The sequence below is a fragment of the Emys orbicularis genome, chromosome 4 (assembly GCF_028017835.1).
Source record: "Emys orbicularis isolate rEmyOrb1 chromosome 4, rEmyOrb1.hap1, whole genome shotgun sequence".
Taxonomy (NCBI): Eukaryota; Metazoa; Chordata; order Testudines; family Emydidae; genus Emys; species Emys orbicularis.
The window spans coordinates 72,326,469-72,353,619 of NC_088686.1; the positions used below are offsets into that span (position 1 = coordinate 72,326,469).

At 46.3% G+C, this 27,151-nt stretch overlaps 1 protein-coding gene and 1 long non-coding RNA gene across 3 annotated transcripts; one reads left to right on the forward strand and one right to left on the reverse strand.

Moving 5' to 3' along the window:
• Nucleotides 1-282: 282 nt before the first annotated feature.
• Nucleotides 283-22,059, reverse strand: PIGH (phosphatidylinositol glycan anchor biosynthesis class H). Of its 2 annotated transcripts, XM_065403025.1 has the most exons (5): nt 21,865-22,059; nt 17,047-17,256; nt 10,564-10,647; nt 1,107-1,221; nt 283-566 (listed from the first exon to the last, which is right to left on the reverse strand). In XM_065403025.1, the coding sequence occupies exons 1-4, from the start codon at nt 22,039-22,041 to the stop codon at nt 1,144-1,146; spliced, it is 549 nt and encodes a 182-aa protein (XP_065259097.1). In that variant the 5' UTR covers nt 22,042-22,059; the 3' UTR covers nt 283-566; nt 1,107-1,143. The 2 variants fall into 2 exon arrangements, with proteins under 2 accessions (XP_065259097.1, XP_065259095.1); XM_065403023.1 differs by having other exon boundaries at nt 283-1,221.
• Nucleotides 22,060-22,221: 162 nt separating this feature from the next.
• LOC135877031 (uncharacterized) lies at nt 22,222-25,002 on the forward strand. The gene is made up of 3 exons (XR_010561351.1): nt 22,222-22,585; nt 23,832-23,946; nt 24,452-25,002. It is a non-coding gene; the product is annotated as an uncharacterized LOC135877031 (long non-coding RNA).
• The last annotated feature ends 2,149 nt before the right edge of the window (nt 25,003-27,151 follow it).

Here is a 27,151-nt window from a genome sequence, read left to right on the forward strand (position 1 = left end):
TTTCTGAAGTGTAAATTTAACATTTTCAGAGCCACTGCTATCTTAGCAGCTGGAGCACTGCATACTGACACAACTAGCTCCATTTTTATGCAAATTATGTGTGAGCCACAAGCTTCTGATGAGCTGCTGACATGTCCTTTAGATGGGCAAAGTTTGAGCTGCCCACGTTATATTATTATTATGAAAGCCCTACACCTCTAGGTGATATTAGTTAAAAGTTACAATAATCTTCAGGATATCAATGATGTACAATACAAATTCACACCATGAAATACTCCCAAGGGCACAAGCCAATAAAAACTTTATTTACACACATTCGCATTACACAACATTATCAGTGGCAAGATTCCCCACACACGCAAGGAGTCCCAGACATTTATAGGTGGCCTTTGCCATCCAAACGAAGTAACCAGTAAACTGTCCAGAAAACAAAGAATTAAATTGCTCACACAAGTTTGGCATTTTCCTGGGCAAGTTTCCTTTCTCTTCGCTCTCCTCAGACCAAAGAACCAGAGCTGTCCTCTTCGCACATCTGCTTGGCTTTGGCCATTTAGGGACGATACCTCCTTTTTCAAACAAAAGGTTTAAAGAATTTCACAACAAAAATGTAACACAAATATTCACTGTATAGGGCATTTGGTTGGTTTGTTCTTTGTGGGTTTATTGGCAATCTGGCCAAGATTGTATTGTATGCTTATCAGAATTTGTTTCAGGATTTATTAAAGGAGTATAAATTTGTTGCATGATCTCCCCATACCCAGTCCCTTCCCTCTGTTGGCAGGGTGGGCAGCGGGGAAGGAAATCCCATCTCTGAGGCTCCAGTCTTGGAAAAATTCTACTAATCTGAGTTGCGTTAATATTTTGGGCAGCCAAGTAAATTTATCATTAACTTTTACATCATCATCTTGGCAGGGATAGATTTTGTGCATGGGCTGAAATTTTTTCCATAACAGTGGGTAACCAGCAAGGGCACTAGTAACAACTTCACTTGCTGCTGGATCACAGTCTACATGCATCATCTAGTGAAGGACAACTGCAAGACTGTTTTGGTTTGGGGTTCATTTACTATATATACAATCTATCCTAGTTTGCTGTGAGTTTTCTACCTTGATGAGCTTTTTAGTTTAAAGTTCTGGTCAAGTTTTAAGTCTTCCTCTGCTCCAGGATTTCTTGGCAACTTCGGTACACTTCAACCAGACAGTCTAGACGTGGCTTGGAGCTCTAGAGGTCAAGAAAAAACAGTCAGGCTCTGGGCTGGTTGCTGAACAGTTAAGAGTTTTAACAGAAACATTCGTCAGATGGAGGAAGGAGTGGGAAGAAGGCTTACACAAAGCAAGCTACCATTGGCATGTATACAGAGGGAACTCAAAAGCAAGGCATCTGCAGTAGATTATTGTCCTGAAGCGAGATGATGACTCTAGAGAGTGAACTCCTCTCCTATGCATACAACTCGAGGTGATCCATCAGGCTCCAAGGAAGGGCTAAAGCAGATTGGAGGGGAATGATTGTATGAGCATAGCCTGTGTTGTATCTGTCCTGTGGTTAGAGGACTTCAGTCCTCAAGGCTGTCAATTCAGTACCTTTAAGGAACAGGACATTCACTTTGTTCTTTAAGTTAATGCAATGTTATGGTTGAGATTTTAAACACTCAGAGGTTAGAATATTCAAGTTGATGGGTCACACAGAAACTGTAACTTGTATCCTTTGTACATGTAGCATTCTGTATTACTAAATCTGAGCTTTAATTTAATGCCTCAATATACACGTGCAACAGGACAGAGTTACAATTATCACAGGAACCACAACTTTGAACTTCCCAATCTCACCAACAATATGTCAGTAACACTGTTCCATTTTAAAATTCCTTGACTTTTCAGTAATAATATAATAGCAATATTTTTTCAGAAGTTCTCAAAGTGCTTTGTAAACTAATTAAGCCTCACAATACTTTTTCAAAGTAAACATGTATCTTTTTTATTGACGAATAAACTGATTTTATTCAGAGGACTTGTCCAAGTTTACACAATGGGCCAAACTGAACATTGGTATAAGGAGGGGTGATTGCTAAATTCAATGGCTTAATTTGGCCCAGTAAATCAGTGCCAGATGCAGAGAAAAGAAAAAAATCTGACTGCACATTCTAATACATACACGTGTTACAAGTGAAACAGATATATATCGTGAGAGGGTGGGGAACAGATGATGTGACATGAGACAGGGAGCAATCCTCCACTATCAGTACTTGGAGTATTTACAGAGAAACCAGAAAGACCTGGTTGACAGGAGATATACATACCTCCATAATAAAGAAGGGCACTACTGCAATTGGCTCCCTCTTATACTAATCACGTGTGGCTTTTAGTGTTCCTGGCAAGTTACTAATGAACCTTTGCTAAGCCTCAGTGGTCCTTGGGCTTTAATTATAACTCAGTAAACAGGGGGATGTGGTGAGGTCTCTACAGCTTCTTTTTATTGGCCTTGAACATATATCATACTGAACACTATGATGCTGGTGTATATAGCATGTAATGCCAAAATGCATTCCACCAAGAGTATTATGTTACTGTTACTTTTTGACATTTTGTTAGTCTGTGCTTCCCAGCCTTGACCCCCTTATAATAAGCCATCAATACCATAGATGCAAAACATCCACGTGGTCCAAATATCACTTATGATGGGGAAACAGAATACTATTACTTACTGGCATTTATAAAGCACCTGTCATCCAAGGTCCTCAAAGTACTTTATAAAGATGGTTAAGTGTTATTCTACATTCTGCAGATAGGTAAGACTGAAGCACACAGAGGGTGAGAGGATTTTTCACAAAGCAAATCAGTCTCTGACTGCGGAATAAAACCCGGGTGTCCCGATTCTCAGACCCATAACCTAATCATTACCCCCACACTACCTTACATATATTTTTCCTCCTCTATTTACCATGAGAAACAGCTTTCCTCACATTGACCCAATGTACCTGGATCCTGCCTCAGAGGATCTACCTTTAAGAAAGGGGAGTTCAGACTACACAGTCCTTAGCCTCTTCTACTGTCCACAAGAGGAGAGGAAGTGGCCTGAAACCAACCAATTCATTCCACATAATCACTAAATGGCTGTCAAAGGATAATGATTTTCTGTCACTACTGACCTGGGTCAATTAAAGCCAACAGAGAGGTGAAAGGTTCTGTATCCCATTCCTAACCTCCTGAGTCAGCTAGTCCCCAGGGTTTTATGACTTTTGAGCTCCCAAAACAGTACTGCAGTATGGAGTCCACATAAAAGCTATCTTTGTAAATGCTGCCACTGGCAGCTTGAGAGAACAATAGGTCAGGTCAGTGCAGACGTGTTCTGTCAGATGGTAAATTGTATTCACAATTGTTTTCAATCTCCCTGGTCATTCTATTACAGATTTAAAAGTCACTATCATTGAACAAAAAAACTTCAGAAACAGACTTCAAAGAGAAACAGCAGAACTAAAATTCATTTGCAAATTTAACACCATTAATCTGGGCTTGAATAGGGACTGTGAGTGGCTGGCTCATTACAGAAGCAGCTTTTCCTCTCCTGGAATTGACACCTCCTCATCTATTATTGGGAGTGGACTACATCCACCCTGATTGAATTGGCCCTGTCAACACTGGTTCTCCACTTGCGAAGTAACTCCCTGCTCTCCATGTGTCAGTATATAATGCCTGCATCTGTAACTTTCACTCTATACATCTGAAGAAGTGAGGTTTTTACCCACGAAAGCTTATGCCCAAATAAATCTGTTAGTCTTTAAGGTGCCACCAGACTTCTTGTTGTTTTTGTATTCACTAAAATTGCCTTCTCTAAAGTTGGCATAGCATACAGAAATAAAGACTCTGTATAGCAGAGGCAACAAGAGGTTACTGCTCCTGTTAAAAGAACAGGAGTACTTGTGGCACCTTAGAGACTAACAAATGTATTTAGTCTCTAAGGTGCCACAAGTACTCCTGTTCTTTTTGCGGAAACAGACTAACAGGGCTGCTACTCTGAAACCTGTTAAAGTATCTGTGAATGCATCCTCAAGTGAGCATGTTAGATTGTCTTAGGCCTGGTCTACACTACGAGTTTAGGTCGACTTTAGCCGCGTTAATTCGAATTTAGCCTGGACACGTTCACACGACGAAGCCCTTTCTTTCGACTTAAAGGGCCCTTTAAACCGGTTTCTTTACTCCACCTCCGACGAGGGGATTAGCGATAAAATCGGCCTTAGGGGGTCGGAATTGGGTTAGTGTGGACGGAATTCGACGTTATTGACCTCCGGGAGCTATCCCACAGTGCTTCATTGTGACCGCTCTGGACAGCACTCTCAACTCAGATGCACTGGCCAGGTAGACAGGAAAAGCCCCGCGAACGTTTGAATTTCATTTCCTGTTTGCTCAGCGTGTAGAGCACAGGTGACCACGCAGAGCTCATCAGCACAGGTAACCGTGATGGAGTCCCAGGATCGCAAAAGAGCTCCAGCATGGACAGAACGGGAGGTACGGGATCTGCTCGCCATATGGGGAGATGAATCAGTGCTGGCTGAACTCCAAAGCAGTAAACGAAATGGCAAAATATTAGAAAAGGTCTCCAAGGCCATGAAGGACAGAGGCCATAACAGGGACGCACAGCAGTGCCGCGTGAAAATTAAGGAGCTAAGGCAAGCCTACCACAAAGCCAGAGAAGCAAACGGAAGGTCCGGGGCTGAGCTGCAAACATGCCGCTTCTACGCGGAGCTGCATGCCATTCTAGGGGGTGCAGCCACCACTACCCCAACCGTGTGCTATGAGTCCCTCACTGGAGAAACACACAGGGAAGCGGGTTCGGGGTACGAGGAAGATGAGGATGAAGATAATGTAAATAGCTCACAGCAGCAAGGAAGCGGAGAAACCGGTTTCCCCAACAGCCAGGATATGTTTATCACCCTGGACCTGGAACCAGTAACCCCCGAACTCACCCAAGACCCTGTGGGCACACAGGGGACCTCTGGTGAGTGTACCTTTGTAAATATTACACATGGTTTAAAAGCAAGCGTGTTTAATGATTAATGATTAATTTGCCCTGGCAATCGCGACCAGTACAGCTACTGGAAAAGTCTGTTAACGTGTATGGGGATGGAGCGGAAATCCTCCAGGGACATCTCCAGAAAGCTCTCCTTCATGTACTCCCAAAGCCTTTGCAAAAGGTTTCTGGGGAGGGCTGCCTTATCCCGTCCGCCATGGTAGGACACTTTACCACGCCAGGCCAGTAGCACGTAGTCTGGAATCATTGCATAACAAAGCATGGCAGCGTATGGTCCCGGTGTTTGCTGGCATGCAGACAACATCCATTCCTTATCGCTCTTTGTTATCCTCAGGAGAGTGATATCATTCACGGTCACCTGGTTGAAATGGGGCAATTTTATTAAGGGGACATTCAGAGGTGCCCCTTCCTGCTCTGCTGAACAGAAATATTCCCCGCTGTTAGCCACGCGGTGGGGGGGAGGGGTGAAGTGATCATCCCAGAGAATTGGTTGTGTGGGGGAGGGGAATTAGTTGGGTTTGTGCTGCACGTTAACCCTGAAACCGCAGCCCCTCCTTTTACATTGCAAACCCATTTTAAATGGCCAACCCAACGGGTGCTTGGTATGGTTAATGAGAGCAGTACTGTTTTAAACCATCCCCACATGTTAACAAGGTTAAAAAAGCCAAAAGACTGTGTCTTACCATGGCTGCCTGCAAGCTGAAATCTGTGGCTTGGCACTGCGTGAGTGATCTCTCACACCAAACCGGCAGGCCCTCAATATAAGAGGAAAAATGCGACCTTGTAACGAAAGCACATGTGCTGTGTGATGTGAACATCAAAATTTAACGTGAAAGAGTGTACCCATTGTTCTCTAAAATGTATCTTTTTTTAACCACCTCTCCCTTCTCCTCCACCAGCTGCAAATGTTTCTCCTTCACAGAGGCTAGTGAATATTCGAAAGCGGAAGCGAAGGACGCGTGATGAAATGTTTACAGAACTACAGACTGCCTCCCACGCTGACAGAGCACAGCAGAATGCGTGGAGGCAGTCAATGACTGATTATAGAAAGGCCCAATATGAACGAGAGGAGAGGTGGCGTGCTGAATCGCGGGCTGAAGAGCAGAGGTTGCGTGCTGAATCGCGGGCTGAAGAGGAGAGATGGCGTCAGCTTGCACACAGAAGGCAAGAGTCGATGCTCCGGCTGCTGGAGCATCAAACTGATATGCTCCTGCGTATGGTTGAGCTGCAGGAAAGGCAGCAGGAGCAGAGAACGCCGCTACAGCCCCTGTGTAACCAACAGCCCTCCTCCCCAAGTCCCATTGCCTCCTCACCCAGACGCCCAAGAACACGGTGGGGGGGCCTCCGGCCACCCAGTCACTCCACCCTAGATGATTTCCCGAGCAATAAGTGTTAAAGTTTTAAAGTTTTAAACTGCAGTGTGTCCTTTTCCTTCCCTCCTCCCCCACCCATCCCGGGCTACCTTTGCAATTATCCCCCTATTTGTGTGATGAATTAATAAAGAATGCATGAATGTGAAGTAACAATGACTTTATTGCCTCTGCAAGTGGTGCTTGAAGGGGGGAGGGGAGGGTGGGGTGGTTGGTTTACAGGGAAGTAGAGTTAACTGGGTGGGTGGGGGGGCGGAGATTTCATCAAGGAGAAACAAACAGAAGTTTCACACCGTAGCCTGGCCAGTCACAAAACTAGTTTTCAAAGCTTCTCTGATGCGCACCGCGCCCTGCTGTGCTCCTCTAACCGACCTGGTGTCTGGCTGCGCGTAATCAGCGGCCAGGCGATTTGCCTCTACCTCCCACCCCGCCATAAAGGTCTCCCCCTTACTCTCACAGATATTGTGGAGCGCACAGCAAGCAGCAATAACAATGGGGATATTCTTTTCGCTAAGGTCTGAGCGAGTCAGTAAGCTGCGCCAGCGCGCTTTTAAACGCCCAAATGCACATTCCACCACCATTCGGCACTTGCTCAGCCTGTAGTTGAACAGGTCCTGACTCCTGTCCAGGCTGCCTGTGTACGGCTTCATGAGCCATGGCATTAAGGGGTAGGCTGGGTCCCCAAGGATCACGATAGGCATTTCAACATCCCCAACGGTTATTTTCTGGTCCGGGAAGAAAGTCCCTTCCTCCAGCTTTTGAAACAGAGCAGACTGCCTGAAGACGCGAGCATCATGTACCCTTCCCGGCCAGCCCACGTTGATGTCGGTGAAACGTCCCTTGTGATCCACCAGGGCTTGCAGCAGCATTGAAAAGTACCCCTTGCGGTTTATGTACTCGGTGGCTTGGTGCTCCGGTGCCAAGATAGGGATATGGGTTCCGTCTATCGCCCCACCACAGTTTGGGAATCCCATTGCAGCAAAGCCATCCACTATGTCCTGCACGTTTCCCAGAGTCACTACCCTTGATATCACCAGGTCTCTCATTGCCCTGGCAACTTGGATCACAGCAGCCCCCACAGTAGATTTGCCCACTCCAAATTGATTCCTGACTGACCGGTAGCTGTCTGGCGTTGCAAGCTTCCACAGGGCTATCGCCACTCGCTTCTCAACTGTGAGGGCTGCTCTCATCCTGGTATTCTGGCGCTTCAGGGCAGGGGAAAGCAAGTCACAAAGTTCCATGAAAGTGCCCTTACGCATGCGAAAGTTTCGCAGCCACTGGGAATCGTCCCACACCTGCAGCACGATGCGGTCCCACCAGTCTGTGCTTGTTTCCCGGGCCCAGAATCGGCGTTCCACGGCATCAACCTGCCCCAGGAACACCATGATTTCCACATTGCTGGGGCCTGTGCCTTGTGAGAGGTCTAGGTCCATGTCCATTTCCTCATCACTCTCGTCGCCGCGCTGCAATCGCCTCCTCCTCGGCTGGTCCTGGTTTTGCTTTGGCATGTCCTGGCTCTGCATATACTCCAGGACAATGCGCGTGGTGTTCATAGTGATCATAATTGCCGCGGTGATCTGAGCGGGCTCCATGATCCCAGTGCTAGCTATGGCGTCTGGTCTGAAAAAAGGCGCGAAACTAGTATCTGAAGGACCAGGGGAAGGAGGGAGGGAGGGGCGAGTGACGACATGGCGTACAGGTACAGGGAATTAAAATCAAGAAAGGTGGCTGTGCATCAGGGAGAAATACAAACAACTGTCACACAGAATGCCCCCCCCCCCCCCGAGATTGAACTCCTAAGCCTGGGTTTAGCGGGCCGTTGATTTGACGGAGGGAGGGGGGAAGGAAATGAATACAGAAAAAATCTATTTTTTACATTTTAAGACGACGGTGCAGCATGACTGATAGCCCTCGGCATTTTCTGGGTGCTTGGCAGCAAATACTGGGCGCTTGGCAGTTAGCCTTCAGGCCTATTGCACGATCTGATACCCACTGCAGTATGATGATGATGGATACCAGTCATAATATACTATCTACTGCCAAAAGGCAAGGGGTTGCTGCTGTGTAGCAATGTAGCCCCACGTCTGCCAGCCCCATGTCTGCCAGCACCCAGATCGCCCTCGGCCTCTTCTGGGTGCTTAGCAGAAAATACTGGGCGCTTGGCAGAAAATAGTATACTACAACTGATAGCCATCATTGTCAAGACAGTTCGATAGGACAGAGCATGTCTGCCCAGGTGCCAATGATTGATAGCCACTGCTGTACGACGAGGATGGTTACCAGTCGTAATAAACCATCTACTGCCAAAAGGCAAAAGGTAAGGGGCTGGTGCAATGCAGCCCTACGGCTGCCAGCCCCACAGCTACCAGCACCCAGATCGCCGATGAAGGCTACCAGTCATGCTGCACCGTCTACCGCCAAAAGGCAGTTAGCTGCTGCTGCTGTGTAGCAATGCAGTCCCACGTCTGCCGGCACCCGGATGACATATGGTGACGGTGAGCTGAGCTGAGCGGGCTCCATGCTTGCCGTGGTATGTTGTCTGCACAGGTAACCCAGGTAAAAAGGCGCGAATCTATTGTCTGCCGTTGCTGTGACGGAGGGGGAGGGGCCTGACGCAATGTACCCAGAACCCCCCGCGGCACTGTTTTGCATCATTCGGGCATTGCGATCTCAACCCATAATTCCAATGGGCGCCGGAGACTGCGGGAACTGTGGGATAGCTACCCATAGTGCAATGCGCCGGAAGTCGACGCTAGCCTCGGTACTGTGGACGCGGTCCGCCGACATAATGCACTTAGAGCATTTTATGTGGACACACACACAATCGGCTGTATACAACCGATTTCTATAAAACCGGCTTCTATTAATTCGATCTAATGTCATAGTGTAGACATACCCTTAGGTGAGAATTACTGAGGGGTACTGAATTTCAGACTAAAGCAGCCTCTTTCCTAGCTCCTTGGCAGTGAGTGGTTAAAGGAGAATCAAATAAAAGTATCAGAGTATACCCTTGAAAGTAGCATTGTTCAGAGTTGGGTGGGTGAGAGAAACCACACCCAAAAGCCTATCCCTTTGTCATTGGCAATGAATAGAGGCAGCTGAGATCACAGTCCAATGCCAGGATTCTTGGTGGAGCTGTATGGAATTCACTCATTGCAAGTGACAGGGGTTCCAGCAAATCCTTTTTCTGGCGTTGGATCTGCTGAAGAAGCTTAATCCATTAACATTGGTAAGTATCTTTGAGATCTTTGCCTACCATCAGCAACATGTGCAGCTAAATCAATGCTGAATGCAATTTAGCTGTAAGTGTGTAGCCATTGACAAATTGTGTTCAGTAGTGATTCAGAAACCATGGCTAAAATCTGACGCTCAGCAGTAGGTAATTTTCACAGGTAGAGAAGGCTGTAGAGTCATTACATTATACAAAGTATACAAAAATTTGTTTTTACTATATTTGTACTTCAGTAGCGCCTAGGAACATGAAAGGAAAACCCATTGTGTTAGGCATTGTACAGACACACAGTAAAAAGAAATTCCCAACCCCAAAGAGCTCATAACCTAGGTTACGACAAGTCACAACAAGTGGATCATACAAATAAATGGGCGGCGAAGAGAGGAAAGACAAGGTAATGTTAAGCAGAGGTCTCAGCTCACCACTTCTGTTTCAATATCTTTGATTGTCATTGGGTAAAAAAGGGAGAGACCATCCACTTACTTCAGAGTACTCCCTTATCAGAACCTTTGACTTGGGTAGCTGAGACTCTACTCAGACACCAAGGGGTCCCTTTGGTGGCAGCACTGTATAGCCTGAGGATGAGACTACACACACAAGCCAGATAAGCAGAGCTTTATGAAACTCAGCAGTCTTGGTTCCTAGGCTGACCTAGCTTTTTCTTGGGTTAAGATTTGCACATCTTCCTATTCCTACTCTGAATCCAGAACGGACTACACGAGAGCCCAAAGTGTTTTCCCAACACTAATTTCTACCGCTCCTGTGGCACCTGCTATAAAGTGCTGTAGGAATCAAGCTGGCGGACTCCGAGGCACATCTCAGAGAGAGCAGCTGCAATGGGCTGAGTGAGGGATTCTGGAATGAAAAGTGCTGAGAACCCTAGTAATACCAACAAACTACAAATCTGGATTTCTCCACAATCTATTTAATTCTCACCTGAAACAGTGGCACCACCTCAGACACCCCATGAGGTTCCCGAGGATCTTGGAGAAGGATGCACAGGTAATAGATAACTTTTTGCTAAAAAACAAAAGCAAAAACCAATAAAGCATGAGAATGTTATAAGGGTACCTTAAATTATCAGTGAGAGGGGATCTGTTCCTAGCAAAAGTGGCCTGAGGGAAGGGGTAAGGCATATTGAGATGCCTCAGCACCAAGAACTGTGATTTAAATGAGGAACAATTTTTGCTTAAAATGATGTGGTCGCCTCTCATCTCCGAACTGTGTTTTACCTTAGAAATCTCAGGAATGCCCTGTTTTTCCGGGTTTTGCTGGAGGATCTTTTAAGGCTCTTATAGCATAGATATTGTGACCTCTTTCCCTTTAACTGAAAGGGTGATGGTGCTGGATTTTTAACAAAGGCCTTGGCTACACTTGCGAGTTACAGCGCTGTAAAGCCGCCCCCAGCGCTGTAACTCACTCCCTGTCCACACTGGCAAGGCATTTGCAGCGCTGCATCTCCGTGGTTGCAGCGCTGCATGTACTCCACGTCCCCGAGAGCAATAGCGAGTATTGCGCTGCCGCTGCAGCACCAATGTGGCCGCCCAATGCACTGTGAATGGCCTCCAGAAGTATTCGGCAGTATCCCACAATGCCTGTTCTAGCCACTCTGGTCATCAGTTCATACTCTACTGCCCTGGCCTCAGGTAACCTACCATGTGACCCACCCTTTACATTCCCCGGGAATTTTAAAAATCCCCTTCCTGTTTGCTTAGCCCAGCGTGGCGTGGAGTGCTATCAGCGAATCTTTCCAGGTGACCAGGCCTCCACGCGCCAAGCAAGCCCCAGGATGGAGCAATGGCGAGTTGCTGGACCTCATCAGTGTTTGGGGGGAGGAAGCTGTACAGTCCCAGCTGTGCTCCAGCCGTAGAAATTACGATACCTTCGGGAAGGTATCAAAGGACATGATGGAAAGGGGCCATGACCGGGACGCCCTGCAGTGCAGGATTAAAGTGAAGGAGCTGCGGAGTGCCTACCGCAAAGCCCGCGATGCAAACGGCCGCTCGGGTGCTCCCCCCACGACCTGCCGATTCTACAAAGAGCTGGATGCGATACTTGGGGTTAACCCCACCTCCACTCCGAGCACCACCATGGACACTTCAGAGCCGGTGGGGGGGGGGAGGAGGAAGAGGAGGAAAACGGGAGTGATGGTGGTGGGCCGGATGGAGACACCCTGGAATCCCTGGAGCCATGCAGCCAGGAGCTCTTCTCGAGCCAGGAGGAAGGTAGCCAGACGCAGCGGCCGGTACTTGGTGGAGGACAAACAGAAGAGCAGGTTCCCGGTAAGCGGGTTTTTTTTTGGGAAGGAATTTTTTCGGTGCGGGCTCTTTGGGAGAGGAGGGTTAGGCATGCATGCCTAGATGCGGAATAGTGCATTGATGTGGTTTATCACATCGCGGTAATCGGCCTCGGTAATCTCCTCGAATGTCTCATCCAGAACGTGTGCAATGCGCAGGTTTACCGGGAGAGCCACCGTGGTCCTTGTCCCAGCCAGGCTAATGTGTCCGTGCCACTGTGCTGCGAGGGGCGGAGGGACCATTGCTGCACACAGGCAAGCTGCACATGGGCCAGGGCAGAAGCCGCATTGCAGTAGAAGACCCTCCCTTGCTTCCCAAGTCACCCTCAGCAGCGAGATATCGTCCAGGACGAACTCCTGTGGAAAATGTTGGGACAGTGTTCAGTGTAGGTGCCCCCTGAAGCTGTTGGCTCTCCCCAAGGCACAGAAACCCAGAGGACAGTGCAGCCCTGAAACAATCAGTCCCCCTTACTCACCATTTTGAGGCTCCCATGGGATATGTGTGCTCTGTTTCGGACGGGAAAATTATGCAATTGTGTAGACCCAGTGTGTTTTCTACTCCTTAAGTGCGGGGGAAATCATTACTCTGTCTGGTATAAACAATGCTGCCTCTGTTAAATGTTGCATTTTGCCTATACAGCAGCATCAACCTTGAGACCTCAGCCGTCCCTCTTATCGCCTGCTCAGAGACTGCAAAGACTCAGGAAGAGACCGCGAAAAAGCAAAGAAGACATGCTGCAAGAAGTGATGCAGCAATCTATTAAAGAGAATGAGAAAGCACAGAACTGGAGGGAGAGAGAAAGCAGGATCCGCCAGGAAAACGCAGCGCACCGGCGGCAAAGCACGGAGCACTGGCAGCAAAGCACGGATCGGCTCATAAGCATCCTGGAGCGCCAAGCAGCTCATAAGCATCCAGGAGCTCGTAGCCATGCAGAAGGAGGAGCAGTACCGCAAACGCCACACCCCCCTACAGCCCTTGTCCCAAAACTCTTTCCGTTGTGCCCCACTGTCACCTCCAACCCACTTTCCCCAACTTCCGTGTTCTTCAAGCCACCCGCTGCCTCCAACACCAGTATCTTCACCACCCAGCCCTGAAAACCACGACCCTTACCCTCTGCACTCAACTCCCATCACCATGCTGTATAGCTGTCCTGAAGTGCAGCACTCACTGCACAGCACACCAGACAGGACATACGCGAATCTGTGATTATACCGTTCCCCACTCCACCCCCTTGTTTCTTTTCAATAAATAATTTTTTTTTCTTTTCAATAAATGGATTTTTTGGCTTTGAAAACATTCTTTATTATTGCATAAAGTAAAAGACTCCTTAGCCCAGGAAATAAACAGGCACTGCAAGTCTGCTTGTCTGCTTAGCAAACACTGATTCCTAAAGATTGGAACTACTGCACTTCACTCCCGTGCAGGGCACCAGATATCACTGCTGGTTTTCAGCCTCAAATTGCTCCCTCAAGGCATCCCTAATCCTTGCAACCCCGTGCTGGGCTCCTGTAATAGCCCTGCTCTCTGGCTGTGCAAATTCAGCCTCCAGGTGTTGAACCTCAGAGGTCCATGCCTGAGTGAAGCTTTCACCCTTCCCTTCACAAATATTATGGAGGGCACAGCACGCGGATATAACCGCGGGGATGCTGTTTTCGGCCAAGTCCAGCTTCCCATACAGAGATCACCAGCGGGCCTTTAAACGGCCAAAGGCACACTCCACAGTCATTCGGCACCGACTCAGCCTGTAGTTGAATCATTCCTTGCTGCTGTCAAGGCTCCTTGTCTAGGGTTTCATGAGCCACGTCATTAACGGGTAAGCGGGATCTCCAAGGATCACAATGGGCATTTCAACTTCCCCTACCGTGATCTTCCGCTCTGGGAAAAAAGTCCCGGCCTGCATCTTCCTGAACAGCCAAGTGTTCCGAAAGATGCGTGCGTCATGCACCTTTCCGGGCCAGCCTGTGTTAATATCAATGAAACGCCCACGGTGATCCACAAGCGCCTGGAGAACCATAGACAAATACCCCTTCCGATTAACGTACTCGGATCCTAGGTGGAGTGGTGCCAGAATAGGAATGTGCGTCCCATCTATCGCCCCTCCACAGTTAGGGCACCCCATTTGTGCAAAGCCATCCACTATTTCCTGCACGTTACCCAGAGTCACGGTTCTTCTGAGTAGGATGCAATTAATGGCCTTGCAAACTTGCATCAACACGATTCCAACGGTCGACTTTCCTACTCCAGACTGGTTTGCGACTGACCGGTAGCTGTCTGGAGTTGCCAGCTTCCAGATTGCAATAGCCACCCGCTTCTCCACTCTCAGGGCAGCTCTCAATCTCGTGTCCTTGCGCCGCAGGGTGGGGGCAAGCTCCTCATACAGTCCCATGAAAGTGGCTTTTCTCATCCGAAAGTTCTGCAGCCACTGCTCGTCATCCCAGACTTCCATGACGATGTGATCCCACCACTCGGTGCTTGTTTCCCGAGCCCAAAAGCAGCGTTCCACGGTGCTGAGCATGTCCGTGAATGCCACAAGCAATTTCGTGTCGTACGCGTTACGCGGCTCGATAGCATCGTCTGACTCCTCACTCTCACTGTCACTTTGGATCTTAAGGAATAGTTCGACAGCCAAATGTGACGTGCTGGCGAGGTAAGTCAGCATACGCCTCAGCAGTTCGGGCTCCATTTCCCGCAGACAGATCGCGCTGCACAGAAACCGTTGAAAGATGGTGCCAAAGGTGGACGGAAACAAAGGGATTTCTGGGATGCGAAGCGATGCATCACGGGGCGTTGGGACAGGACCCAGAATGCCCTGCACCCACGCCCCCTTCCCACAACCCACGGCGCCAGAATGGGAAGAGGTGCTCTGTGGGATAGCTGCCCATAATGCACCGCTCCCAATAGTGCTGCAATTGCCGCAAATGTGGCCACGACAGTGCGCTGGGCAGCTGTCAGTGTGGACAGACTGCAGCGCTTTCCCTACTCAGCTGCACAAAGTCAGGTTTAACTCACAGCGCTGTACATCTGCAAGTGTAGCCAAGGCCAAAGACATCATTTTTCCAAAATGTTCGTTAGTCACTGTAGTTCAATAGGTATTACCAAAAAGCAAACACAAAAAGTGTTTAAAACAGTCTGACTAAAAATTCCTTCCGCTCTTCCCTTTTGACTCATGATATCATTTTACTGATTCTCCAGTTATCACAGGATTTGTCTTTCCTATAAAATTATATCATGATTGAACAGGATTGTGAAGAATCAAGAAAGGATTTGTCCTGGTCTGCACTGACTACAAAGATGCTGCCAGTGACATCCCGTTAGTAGACTCACTTTTTCACGACTGTGTTCAAACATGGTAACATTTTGTTGTTTAATGCAGCACACAGAGTCTTCCAGACTAATCAGACCTGAATATACTTAAAGCAACAAAAAACAAATTTTAAAGACTTTCAAGCCTTCTTTATCCATCAAAATGAAGAAAAAATACATGTCCAAGCTCAGTTGTTTTTTCTTTTGCAGGTCATGTTTAAGATCTGCACTGCAGTGCTATGAACTCCAAGAGTCTTTAAGATTAAGCTTGATAAGTTTATGGAGGGGATGGTTTGATGGGATAATGTGATTTTAGTCAATAGGTCAATAATGTGCCATCGCTGGTAATTAGTAACAATGGTCAATGATGGGATATTAAAAGTTACTACAGAGAACTTTTTCCGGAGGGTCTGGCTGGAGAATCTTGCCCGCATGCTCGGGGTTCAGCTGATCGCCATATTTGGGGTCGGGAAGGAATTTTCCTCCAGGGTAGATTGGCAGAGGCCCTGGAGGTTTTTCGCCTTCCTCCGCAGCATGGGGCAGGGGTCACTTGCTGGAGGATTCTCTGCGACTTGAAGTCTTTAAATCATGATTTGGGGACTTCAACAGCTGAGTCAAGGGAGAGAATTATTCCAGGAGTGGGTGGGTCAGCTTTTGCGGCCTGCATCATGCGGGAGGTCAGACTAGATGATCATAATGGTCCCTTCTGACCTTAAAGTCTATGAGTCTATGAGGTTTTCCTGTTCTTTCCTTTCAAGAAGCCAGGTATCTCCTTTCTATACCAATCAACTGCAAAAGTGTTCTCTCAAATACTTTTCAGAGGAAAATGGAGTTCCTGCAGCCATTCCACCTACAGCTGAGATCTCTTCAAATCTTACAAGCCAAGCACAACTGGACATGGTCTACATTGGAAGGGACAAACCCAGGAAAAAAACAAACAAAACAAAACAAACACACACACACGCATATTTCATCCCAAAACACTACACACCCCAGGCACCTCAGTCTCTAAGGCCCTGTTTACATTACAGTACGTTAAAACTGCAACTCCCTCCCTCCACTGTCACCCAATACATATGCAATTTTAGCCTCATTTAATACACCGCTACCTCGATATAACACGACCCGATACAACATGAATTCGTATATAACGCGGTAAAGCAGTGCTCTGGGGAGGCAGGGCTGCGCACTCGGGCGGATCAAAGCATGTTCAATATAACGCGGTTTACCTATAACGCGGTAAGATTTTTTGGCTCCCGAGGACAGTGTTATATCGAGGTAGAAGTGTATTACACTTTTAATCTGAAATTAACTCCAACAAATTGAGAGGCTAGGGGCTGCTTTCCCGTAAGACCTTAAACAAAATCAGAAAACAACAAACATAATGAGATTTATTGTGGTCTGTCTTCTGATTTATAAACCATTTGGCGTGTCTGACATCGGGCCCAACACTCACAAAAATAGCACAGGAGGGAATGATTACAACCACTGACCCGAATTCACTCTGAAGAAAATCCACTACCATCAACTTCATTAGATCAGGGATGAACCTGGCCTTTTGTTTTAAATGTCCTCTTTCCAGCAGGTTTCAGAGAGGAAAAAGATGGTGCAATGGGGAGAGAAATAAGGAATAAAGAACATAATGTTGGTGAAACTAAGGACACCACGCCAGTCCAAGAACATCAAGCCTTGACAACAAAATCTGGCCATTCCATTGCCCAGTTAAAACATCTGTCCCTAGCCACAAGCACATGGGAAAACATATCAGATGCAGTATTGATTATGCTGTACAAGAAGAAAGGCTGTATGAGATGATTACCATATAGATGGCCTCATTGATGACTACGTCCTTCACCTGGCTCATTTCAATGAAGGTTGTATTCTCTTTGCCCGAAGCATAGGATGAGGTCATCTGGATGCCAAGTGAGCCAATGACTAACAGGGACTCCTGGTCAATTTTCACAAAGTGCAGGTACACGATCAAGCCAATCAGAGTGATAAATATAGCAGCTGAGAGCACCATGCTGTTCTGTAAAGAAAACCAAGCAGGCATTTAGGCTCCAATCCTGCAATTAACTGCATGTGAGCATAGGCATAGGGCTATGTACAGTAAATTGTAGGTTCATCCATGAAAGTTTGACAAATGCCATCTTGCTTGACACACTGTGGACTAACCTCTAAATCAGGAAGCATGGGTCTCTTCACCTTGAACTTAATTAAGTGCCAAGCTCTGTGGTTGAGCGCTGTAACAGACTGATATCCTCAGTGGATCAGGCCTGGAGGGGGACCTATAACTGACTAGTGGGTTCTACTAACTCTGCCCCAAAACACCAAGTTATATCATACAAGACAGCCTGTCATATAAATGCAGTTTATGATGCAGTTGCACTTACAAAGGTAGACAGGTATTACCCCTTTTTTATAGATGGTGAATCAGAGGCCCAGAGTGATTAGAGAGTAAGGATAGTCTTGTTCTTCAAGCACCACATTGGGAATCAGAAGATCTGAGTTCACATTGTAGTTATGCCACCAATTTAACATGTGACTTTGATTAATCTTAATTTCTCTGCCTTAGTACCCTGATCTGTACAATGGTAGTAATACTTGTCCCTTTCTTCGATGCTTTGTCTTGCATATTTAGACTGTAAGCTTTCTGGAAACGGAACTGTGTCTTGCTAGGTGTTTGTATGGTGCCCTGATCTTGGGACCTTTTGGTATTACTACAAGATAAATAATAAGTGCTAAATCACTGATTAAACTAAACTCAAGCAGCAAGTCATTTGAAGAGCTGGGAATAGAATCCGGGTGTCCTGACTCACGATCTAGTGCCCTATCCCCAGGACCAATTATAGAGAGAACATTGCTGGGCATAGGAAATAGTAATTCTATCACTAACGGACCAAAACTCTGTGGTTCTAACTCATTTCATGCTACTTCCCAAACTGAAGAATCCTTAGTGGCTGTCTTGAAGGAGGAATGATGCTGGATTGCTCGCTAGCACTGTTACAGGAGAAAGGGGTCTTGCGCTGCACTAAGAAGGAGGTGAGATTGAGGCTCAGCTTCTTTGGGTAATGGAAGAATTTCAACCAATGGTGTACAGCTTGGATCAGTGTTCTTCACAGCTTGTATAATCAAGTAGGAAGGCACTGGGGGCAATTGCTGACTGAGATGAATGCCTTCTTACAGGAATTTAGGATACAATTCCCCCCACTAACAAGTGGCAATTTATTGAGCAAGGATTTAACAATCTTCTGACATTGACAACCTTGCCAATTACCACCCTGGTCTCTTATCTTTGCTTTCTGGGAAAGGTCACTGAGAAGGTCATAGTGTGGCAATGCTAGTGTTAACTGTAGTCCTCAGACTTTCTTGATCCTTTTCAGCCCATCTTTTGGCCTCAGTATACACTATAGAGATTGCACTGGTCTCATTGGTTGTTCACAATCTCCTAGTAATGCTAAAGGTCAGATATTTATGCCCATTCTTTTAGATCTGTCAACAGTCTTTAAAATCTTTGCCCACAAGGTCTTGTTGACGCAATACCATCTACGTACTCGTGGTCATGTTAGTGGCGTGCCCTTCTTTCCTGTCAGAAAAAATTGAGAGAATTATTCTCAGTGATCACTTGTCTGCCCCCAAGAAATATCTCCTGTGGGTTTCCAGACACTCATCTCTCCTGTTCTGTGTATATGATCGGGCACCCATGAATATGCTAGACACCGCTCCATATACATAAAAAGATGTGATCCCTGCCCTGAAGGAGCTTACAAACTAACTGAGGCTTCTGGGAAGATAATGAGATCAGAATGTGGCTGTCATGCAACTCTGACTCATTTTCATCAAATGAAGATGACAGAGCATCTTTGCTTTCCCAGAGCCTGACTGAGCCCAAGACTTGGGATGTGAACTGGCAGAAGTTCAGCTCAAGCAGAATTGCAGTAATGCTCTACATGGGGCTACCCCTAAATATCACTTAACAGCAACATCAGTCAGTTTTCCTGAATAGTGATATATTACATCCATTTGCTAGGAACTGGCTTTCTATTCACTTTGCCCTGTATTATCAGAGTCTCAGCTACCTGGTGCATCATCTCGCTCTCCATAAGCCATCATAGCAGCTGAAGTCAGATGGAGTGAGTGTTCATGCTCACTAGCACCTAGATTTCTACATCTGGGGGCTAGATGTACTCAGACCAAAGCCCTTAATCAGCTCCCCCAATAAATTCAGCAGAACCCAAGTATGTTGCCTTTTAGGACACGTTTTTCACAGGATTATAGAGTTTAAGGCCAGAAGAGACTATTAGATCATATAGTCTGACCTCCTGTATATCACAGACCATAGAGTTTCACCCACTTACCCCTATACTAGGGCTGTCAAGCAATTAAAAAAATTAATCGCGATTAATCGCACTGTTAAACAATAGAATACCATTTATTTAAATATTTGTTGATGTTTTCTACATTTTTAAATATATTGATTTCAATTACAACACAGAATACAAAGTGTACCGTGCTCACTTGATATTTATTTTTGATTACAAGTGTTTGCACTGTAAAAGATAAAATAAATAATATTTTTCAATTCACCTAATACAAGTACTATAATGCAAATCTCTTTATCGTGAAAGCTGAACTTACAAATGTAGAATTATGTACAAAAATACTGCATTCAAAAATAAAACAATGTAAAATTGTAGAGCTTGCAAGTACACTCAGTCCTACTTCTTGTTCAGCCAATCACTCAGACAAACAAGTTTGTTTACATTTGCAGGAGATAATGCTGCCCTCTTCTGGTTTACAACGTCACCTGAAAGTGAGAACAGGTGTTCTCATGGCACAGTTGTAGCCAGGGTTGCAAGATATTTACATGATTACAGATGTGCATGCTTCAACCACTATTCCAGGGGACATGTGTCCATGTTGATGATGGGTTCTGCTCGAAAACCATCCAAAGCAGTGCGGATCGACACATGTTCATTTTCGTTATCTGAGTCAGATGCCACCAGCAGAAGGTTGATTTTCTTTTTTGGTGGTTTGGGTTCTGTGGTTTCCGCATCAGAGTGATGCTCTTTTAAGACTTCTGAAAGCATGCGCCACACCTCGTCCATCTCAGATTTTGGAAGGCACTTCAGATTCTTAAATCTTGGGTTGAGTGCTGTAGCTATCTTTAGAAATTTCACATTGGTACCTTCTTTGCATTTTGTCAAATCTGCTGTGAAAGTGTTCTTAAAATGAACAACATGTTCTCGGTCATCACCCGAGACTGCTATAACATGAAATATATGGCAGAATGTGGGTAAAACAGAGCAGGGAACATACAATTCTCCCACAAGGAGTTCAGTCACAAATTTAGTTAACGCATTATTTTTTTAACGAGCATCAGCATGTCCTCTGGAATGGTGGCTGAAGCATGAAGGGGCATACAAATGTTTAGCATATCTGGCACGTAAATACCTTGCAATGCTGGCTACAAAAGTGCCACGCAAATGCCTGTTCTCACTTTGTGGTGACATTGTAAACAAGAAGAGGGCAGCATTATCTCCTGTAAATGTAAACAAACTTGTATGTCTGAGCGATTGGCTGAACAAGAAGTAGGACTGAGTGGACTTGTAGCCTCTGAAGTTTTACATTGTTTTGTTTTTGAGTGCAGTTATGTAACAACAAAAAAATCTACATTTGTAAGTTGCACTTTCAGGACAAAGAGATTGTACTACATTACTTGTATGAGGTGAATTGAAAAATACTATTTCTTCTGTTTATCATTTTTACAGTGCAAATATTTGTATTCAAGATATACACTTTGATTTCAATTCCAACACAGAATACAAGATATACATGAAAATGTAGAAAAACATCCAAAATATTTAATAAATTTCAATTGGTAGTCTCTTGTTTAACAGTGTGATTAAAACCGTGATTAATCCTGATTAATTTTTTAATCACGATTAATTTTTTCAAGTTAATCGCATGAGTTAACCCCAATTAATTGACAGCCCTACCCTATACTGAATCTAACAACTTCAGTTTCACTAAAGCATAGCTTTCAGAAAGGCATCCAGAAAGTTTTGATTCGAAGACATCAAGATATAGAGAATCAGCCACTTCCCTGCTCATTTCTTCCAACTCATCCTCAATGTTAAATTTGTGCTTTATTCTGGCTTTAACTTTCAGCCACTGGTTCCTGTTATGCCTTTCTCGGCTAAATGAACATGGCATTTGCGCCGGTTTAAGGCGCTGGCTGCTGCCTGGTGTCTGTGTGCGAGAGTGGTGGGGACAGAGGGATTCCCTGGGTAGCCGAGCTAGGACAAAAGAAAGGTCCCTGCTTTTAAATAATGCCACAAACTGTTTTCCAGATTTCCGTGCCCGCCAGGAGCTGCAGCACTGGGAGCCTTTGATAAGTGAGCAGTGGGACATGTGCAGTGAGGGCGGGGGCCATGGGGGACCCCGATGGGGCGAAGGGGATGCGGGCTGACACTAGGGCTCTCCTGACGGCGGATTTCGGAGGGGGCTGGGAGAACGTGGCGGAGCATGACCTGGGCGACCGCACGACGGACAAGGCAGACGAGGCTTTGGGGGGCCCCGCCGGGGCCGAACCCAGGGGGCGCGGTCGGGGCGGGCCCGGGGAGCCGCTCGGTACCTGGCTGAGCACGAAGAGCCCGTAAGCCGCCAGCCAGACGGAGCAGGTGGCGGCGCTCAGCGAGCGCAGCTGCAGCCGGGGGCAGCGCACCGAGAACTCCCGGCAGGAGGCGCTGTACTGGCGGCGCTGCAGCGCGATGCGGCCCCCGGACACTGCCCGGTACACCCCCTCCTCCATCTTGCCCCGCCGGCCCCACTGAGCAGACCTCCCGCCGCGCAGAGCGGCCCCGACTGCCCGCCGCTCTAGCCACCGCTTGCCGTCAGCTCCATGGTACAGAGCGCTCACTTCCGCCGCTGCCCGGCCGCGCCCTCGGCGTTGCCCTTTGACCTGATGCGGTCTCCTGCCTCCCCTGAGCCGCCCGCCCTCTCCAGCCTCCGCGAGAGCTGCTGCACCAGGAGTCCGAGGCCGAGCCGCCCCACGCAGCAGCCCCTGCCTTTGGGGTGCGCAGGCCCCTCCCTGCCCTGCTGGAGTGGGGGAGGTTGTGATCCCTGTTTGAGGGATGGGGAAACTGAGGCCAGGGGCCGCACAGCTGAAGAAGCGGCCCCTGAGTGACAGACTGTTTCCCTCCGCCCCATCGGCTCGTACAGCGGGGGACTTAAGTCTCCAAGTGCCCTTATCTGTACCCGCAAGTGATCGCAGCACAGCACTGCTGACCCAATTCACAGACACCAAGTCAGAGGTGTGGTTGTGGCTCCTTACGAAGAGCCATAGTTTGTGAAAGGTAAAGGCCCAGGTTGCTTATGGCTGCTGATTGTAGGGGCCTCCCATCTTGGGTGCTAGATTTGAGCTCCATGGAACCTGATTTTTCAGAAGTACTGAGCACTCCCCATCCAGATAAAGGCATGGGGAGATCCAGATGCTCAACATCTCTGACAATCAGGCCCAAGGTGTCTCAATTCATGTAATTTAAATGAATGGCCACATTTTGATTCTACTTAGTGCTTGAGCCTAAATAAGGTAAAACATGCAGACAGAACCCTGTTGACTTCAGTGGGGCTTTATGCTGTTATAAATTTCTCTAGTCCCACTCTTAGCAGGGTCTTGCCAGGTGTATCCTATAAGAAGGACACCCGCTAGCAGTCCTAGAAAATCAAGCTCAGACAAATAGGACAAACCCGCCTAAGGTAAGAGTCTGAAAGAGACTCCCAAATATTTTCCTGGCTACCTAAACCATAACGATTCTATTATAAACTGTCAACAGGTACGGCTAGATACTTTTTCTGAATATTTATTTTACAATCCAGCAATACGTTAGAAATTCAAACTGTTCCTCTCTGTGAGCATCATATTTATCTACAGTGAATTGTATCTAATTGTCTAACTTAGTTAGGTGCTTCTGAACTTCCTCAGTCTTCCATAGTCTTTGACTAATCTAAATAATCTTGTGTCATGCAAATTTTGCCAGGTCACTGTTCACCCTCTTCTTCAGATCTTTAATAAATAAGTTAAAGCTGCTCTTAGTATAGATCATTGCAATATCCTCCTATTTGCTTCCTTCTGATTAAAAACTGATGACTTATTCCTGTTTTTCTGTTTCTGTCGATTTCTAGTACACAAATGAACTTCTCTCACACCCTTTATCTAGTTTCCTTAACCACACCTTCTTATGAGGAACCTGATTAAAGCTTTTTGAAAGTCTAAACCAATAATATCAACTGTTTTTTCTTTGTCAACCTCAAAGACTTCTCCTAAATTGAGAGATGTGATTCTCGGTTAGAGCCCACATTAATTGGGTCTTGTATTGTGTTTCTCTACGAGGACAGGTGCTCTTCTTAATATTGCTTCAAACAACTTGCCGAGTGCTGAAGTAAAGATACTGGCCTTTAAATGTCAAGCTTAATCCTAATGCTTTAAAAAAATAGACCTAATATTGCCCACCTTCGAGTTCTCAAGAATATCTGCTAACTTTCATTGTAAATTACATTGTTTTGTTAACAGCTCACCCACTTAATTCTTAAATCCTTCAGAACTTTTGGGTGAATACTCTGTGGGCCTGATGACTTGCAGCTGTCACCATACCTCACAAGGAGTAGACAAGAGAGGGAACTGAAGAACCCATGCCTAGGAATGCCTGCTGCAGAGGTACTTATGAAATTAAAAGAATTAAAGTTAGCTTAAGTTTGGTTTATAATTTGTGGCTAGTACCGAAAAGGTCCCAGTCAGCAAGTAAAAGAAGGCCATGAGAATAATAAGTATTATTATATATAGTGTGGGAAACATATATGTGGTTCAAAAAGTAACTGATAAAGCAAAAAGACAAAGGAAAGCTGTCTTAAAAAAAACAAGTACAAACCATCCCATTATATAGCTGTAGGGTAACCAGATGTCCTGATTTTATAGGGATAGTCCTGATATTTGGAGCTTTTTCTTACATAGGCATCTATTACCCCCCACCCCATGACCTGATTTTTCGCACTTGCCATCTGGTCACCCTATTCAGCTGGTAATAAGGAGAGAGGAGGCGAAAGGAAGGCCTTGGAGGAAAGAAAGTAGCAAGGATAAACTGCTTCAAACTGGGTTTTTGCTAAAACTAGCAAGTTAGCTGAAGTTTATAAAGAGAGCCATGAAGCTGCCGGTTCTTTTTCAGATCCTACCTGATCATGCTGGAGCACGCCAGGATGAGGTGGTTTTCCCTAGGTCAGGCCTGTTTGTAAGTATACTGATTGCATGCTTATGAATACTTTGTTACTGTATTGGGTGTAGTGACTATTTATTTTTAGGGTTCTAGGCATGTTTACAGCAATTGTATAAAATATCATTTGGCCTTTGGATTTAAGAAAGGAATTGTTGATTAAATTAGTGTCTGGTGGTCTCCAATAATTTCAGATACTATTAATGATTCCAGAATTTTTGGCGACCACGAAAGGACCCCTGACATTAATTTCGGTAGCCTGTTATCTGGGGACAATATAGAATTCTTTCCTAAAGAGAAATTCAATAAAATAAGGGGACTAGAGGGAGGTACTTTAGATACCTATGTAAAAGAATGCTTGGCAGAGCATGGCAGAGGTCTGTTGAATGCCACTGATTTTAAAACAAAAACAAAAACAAAAACATTGGCAGCCACAGAAAAAACAGTATCTAGTTTCTTTTACCCTAAGGCAAAGAAAGCCAAAATAAAGCAGCAGTTTTACAAGCATTATTTCTGGCGGCTACAAACGAAATATGCCACCCTGAGGGATGAATGCAAAAAGCATAGAAAACAAATCAAAGTTGTAGAGAAGGAAACAAGCTAAATGGAAAAGATTCCTGGAAGGAAAAAACAATGTCTGTTGCATAAATCCAAAGTGAAAAGCAGTTGTCTTTCAAGGACCGTATTTAGTGAGTACAGCTTTGCAGGCAAAGTGTACTTAGTTAAGAAATACTGTAAGTGCAAAAAACATAAAGATAAACTTAGAGCAGAGGTGGGCAAACTCCTGCCCGGCCCCTGAGCTCCAGCCTCAGGAGGTTAGCCCCTGCCCCCTCCCCTGCCATCCCCCCTGCCCCGCAGCCTCAGCTCACCCCGCCGCGGAGCAATGCTCTGGGCGGCGGGGCTGCGAGCTCTTGCCGGGCAGCACAGCTGCAGAGCCGGGGCCTGACCTGGTGCTCTGTGCTGCGCAGTGGCGTGGCTGGCTCCAGCTGGGCGATGTGGCTGCCTGTCCTGGTGCTCTGGGCGGTGTGGCTGTAGCACCGCCAGCCACTGGCGCTCCAGGCAGCGCGGTAAGGGGGCAGGGAGCGGGGCGGTTGGATAGAGGGCAGGGGAGTTTGGGGGGGTGATCGGGGGTGGGGGGGTGGATAGGGGTCGAGGCGGTCAGAGGGTGGGGAACAGGGGGGTTGAATGGGGGCAGGAGTCCCCAGGGGGCAGTCAGGAAGGAGTGGGGGGGGGTTGGATGGGGTGGCAGGAGGTCTGGGGGCTGTTAGGGGACAGGGAACAGGGTGGGTTGGATGGGGCAGGAGTCCCGGGGAGGCTGTCAGGGGACAGGGAGTGGGGGGGTCAGATAGGGGGCGGGGCCACGGCTGGCTGTTTGGGGAGGCACCGCCTCCCCTAACCAGCCCTCCATACAATTTTGGAAACCAGATGCGGCCCTCAGGCCAAAAAGTTTGCCCGCCCCTCACTTAGAGACTGAGAAAAAGTCAGCTGAGAAATGTGTTATTCTGGGAGATAAGACAGAAGAGTTATGGTCCCAGAATTTAGTAGCTAGTGCGGTCTTGGGAAGTGTCTTATTAAACAATGAAAAACTAGTGAGTAATTTAAAGAAAAGGTATGTGCAGTTAAAAGGAGCTTTTGTGCAAATTAACACTGCAGAGCTCAGAGGGGACTGGATAGCTGAGGGTAGTGCAAGTAATAAAATGTTAAAACATTAGACGTGATTAAATGTTAGAGGATGTTGGTGTTTAAAAAAAAATGCTTGGTGTAATAGTGAAACCCAGGAATGGCAGTACAACTCCATGCAGTCATGCCTTAGTAATAAAACAAATTATGTAAAGGGGAGATCAGGTGGGGACAACTATGTTTTGTCCCCAGAAGCCTTTACAGCTGTTCAGAAGGAAAAGGCCGCTTCCAGGGGAATGTATCTGTAAATAATTGTAAATGGCTGCTGCTGGCAGAATGACAGTATGATCAGAACTATTTGACTGTGGAGAGACACAGTGAGTGAGGTAATATCTTTTATTGGACCAACTTCTGTTTATGAGAAGAGAGAGTTTGTAATACTCCTTTCGTATGTTTAAAATGAATTGGCTTTTAAAAGGTTCCACTAAAATTCCATCCAAATCTTTCATTCTCAATTGCAAAGGGGGGAGGGATAGCTCAGTGGTTTGAGCATTGGCCTGCTAAACCCAGGGATGTGAGTTTAATCCTTGAGGGGCCACTTAGGGAGCTGTGGCAAAATCAGTATTTGGTCCTGCTAGTGAAGGCAGGGGGCTGGACTCGATGACCTTTCAGGATCCCTTCCAGTTCTATGAGATAGGTATATCTCCATATATTATAAAGTTGACATACACACACTCTTTGGGCAGCAGCCAACATCTCTGGGCAGTCTTAACTTTGTTAGCACTGAGACACCCAAAGTGTTAACTATTACAAAGTTTAATGTTTTTTTAAATGAAGTTACAAATGTTAAATATAAACCAGTAAATGAAAATAGGGAATAAAAGGGCACAGGCAGAACTAGGATAGTGGGGAGAGACCCTGCATCCCTTTTTCAGTAATGAAGCAACAGCTGAGAGAGCTGCAGAAGAAAAATAAAATATTAATATATATTACATGTGTGTGTATATATAATTGGTATGGCTAATATGGTATAGC

What these genes read in the sequence shown, in the direction of transcription:
- PIGH (XM_065403025.1), bottom strand. Translation starts at nt 22,041, where the DNA reads ATGGAGGAGGGGGTGTACCGGGCAGTGTCCGGGGGCCGCATCGCGCTG. An exon ending in GGCTCTTCGTGCTCAGCCAG is followed by an intron (nt 17,257 to 21,864) that starts GTACCGAGCGGC and finishes TTTTCTTTACAG; the next exon opens with AACAGCATGGTGCTCTCAGC. An exon ending in TCAATGAGGCCATCTATATG is followed by an intron (nt 10,648 to 17,046) that starts GTAATCATCTCA and finishes TTTGTTTTTTAG; the next exon opens with CAAAAAGTTATCTATTACCT.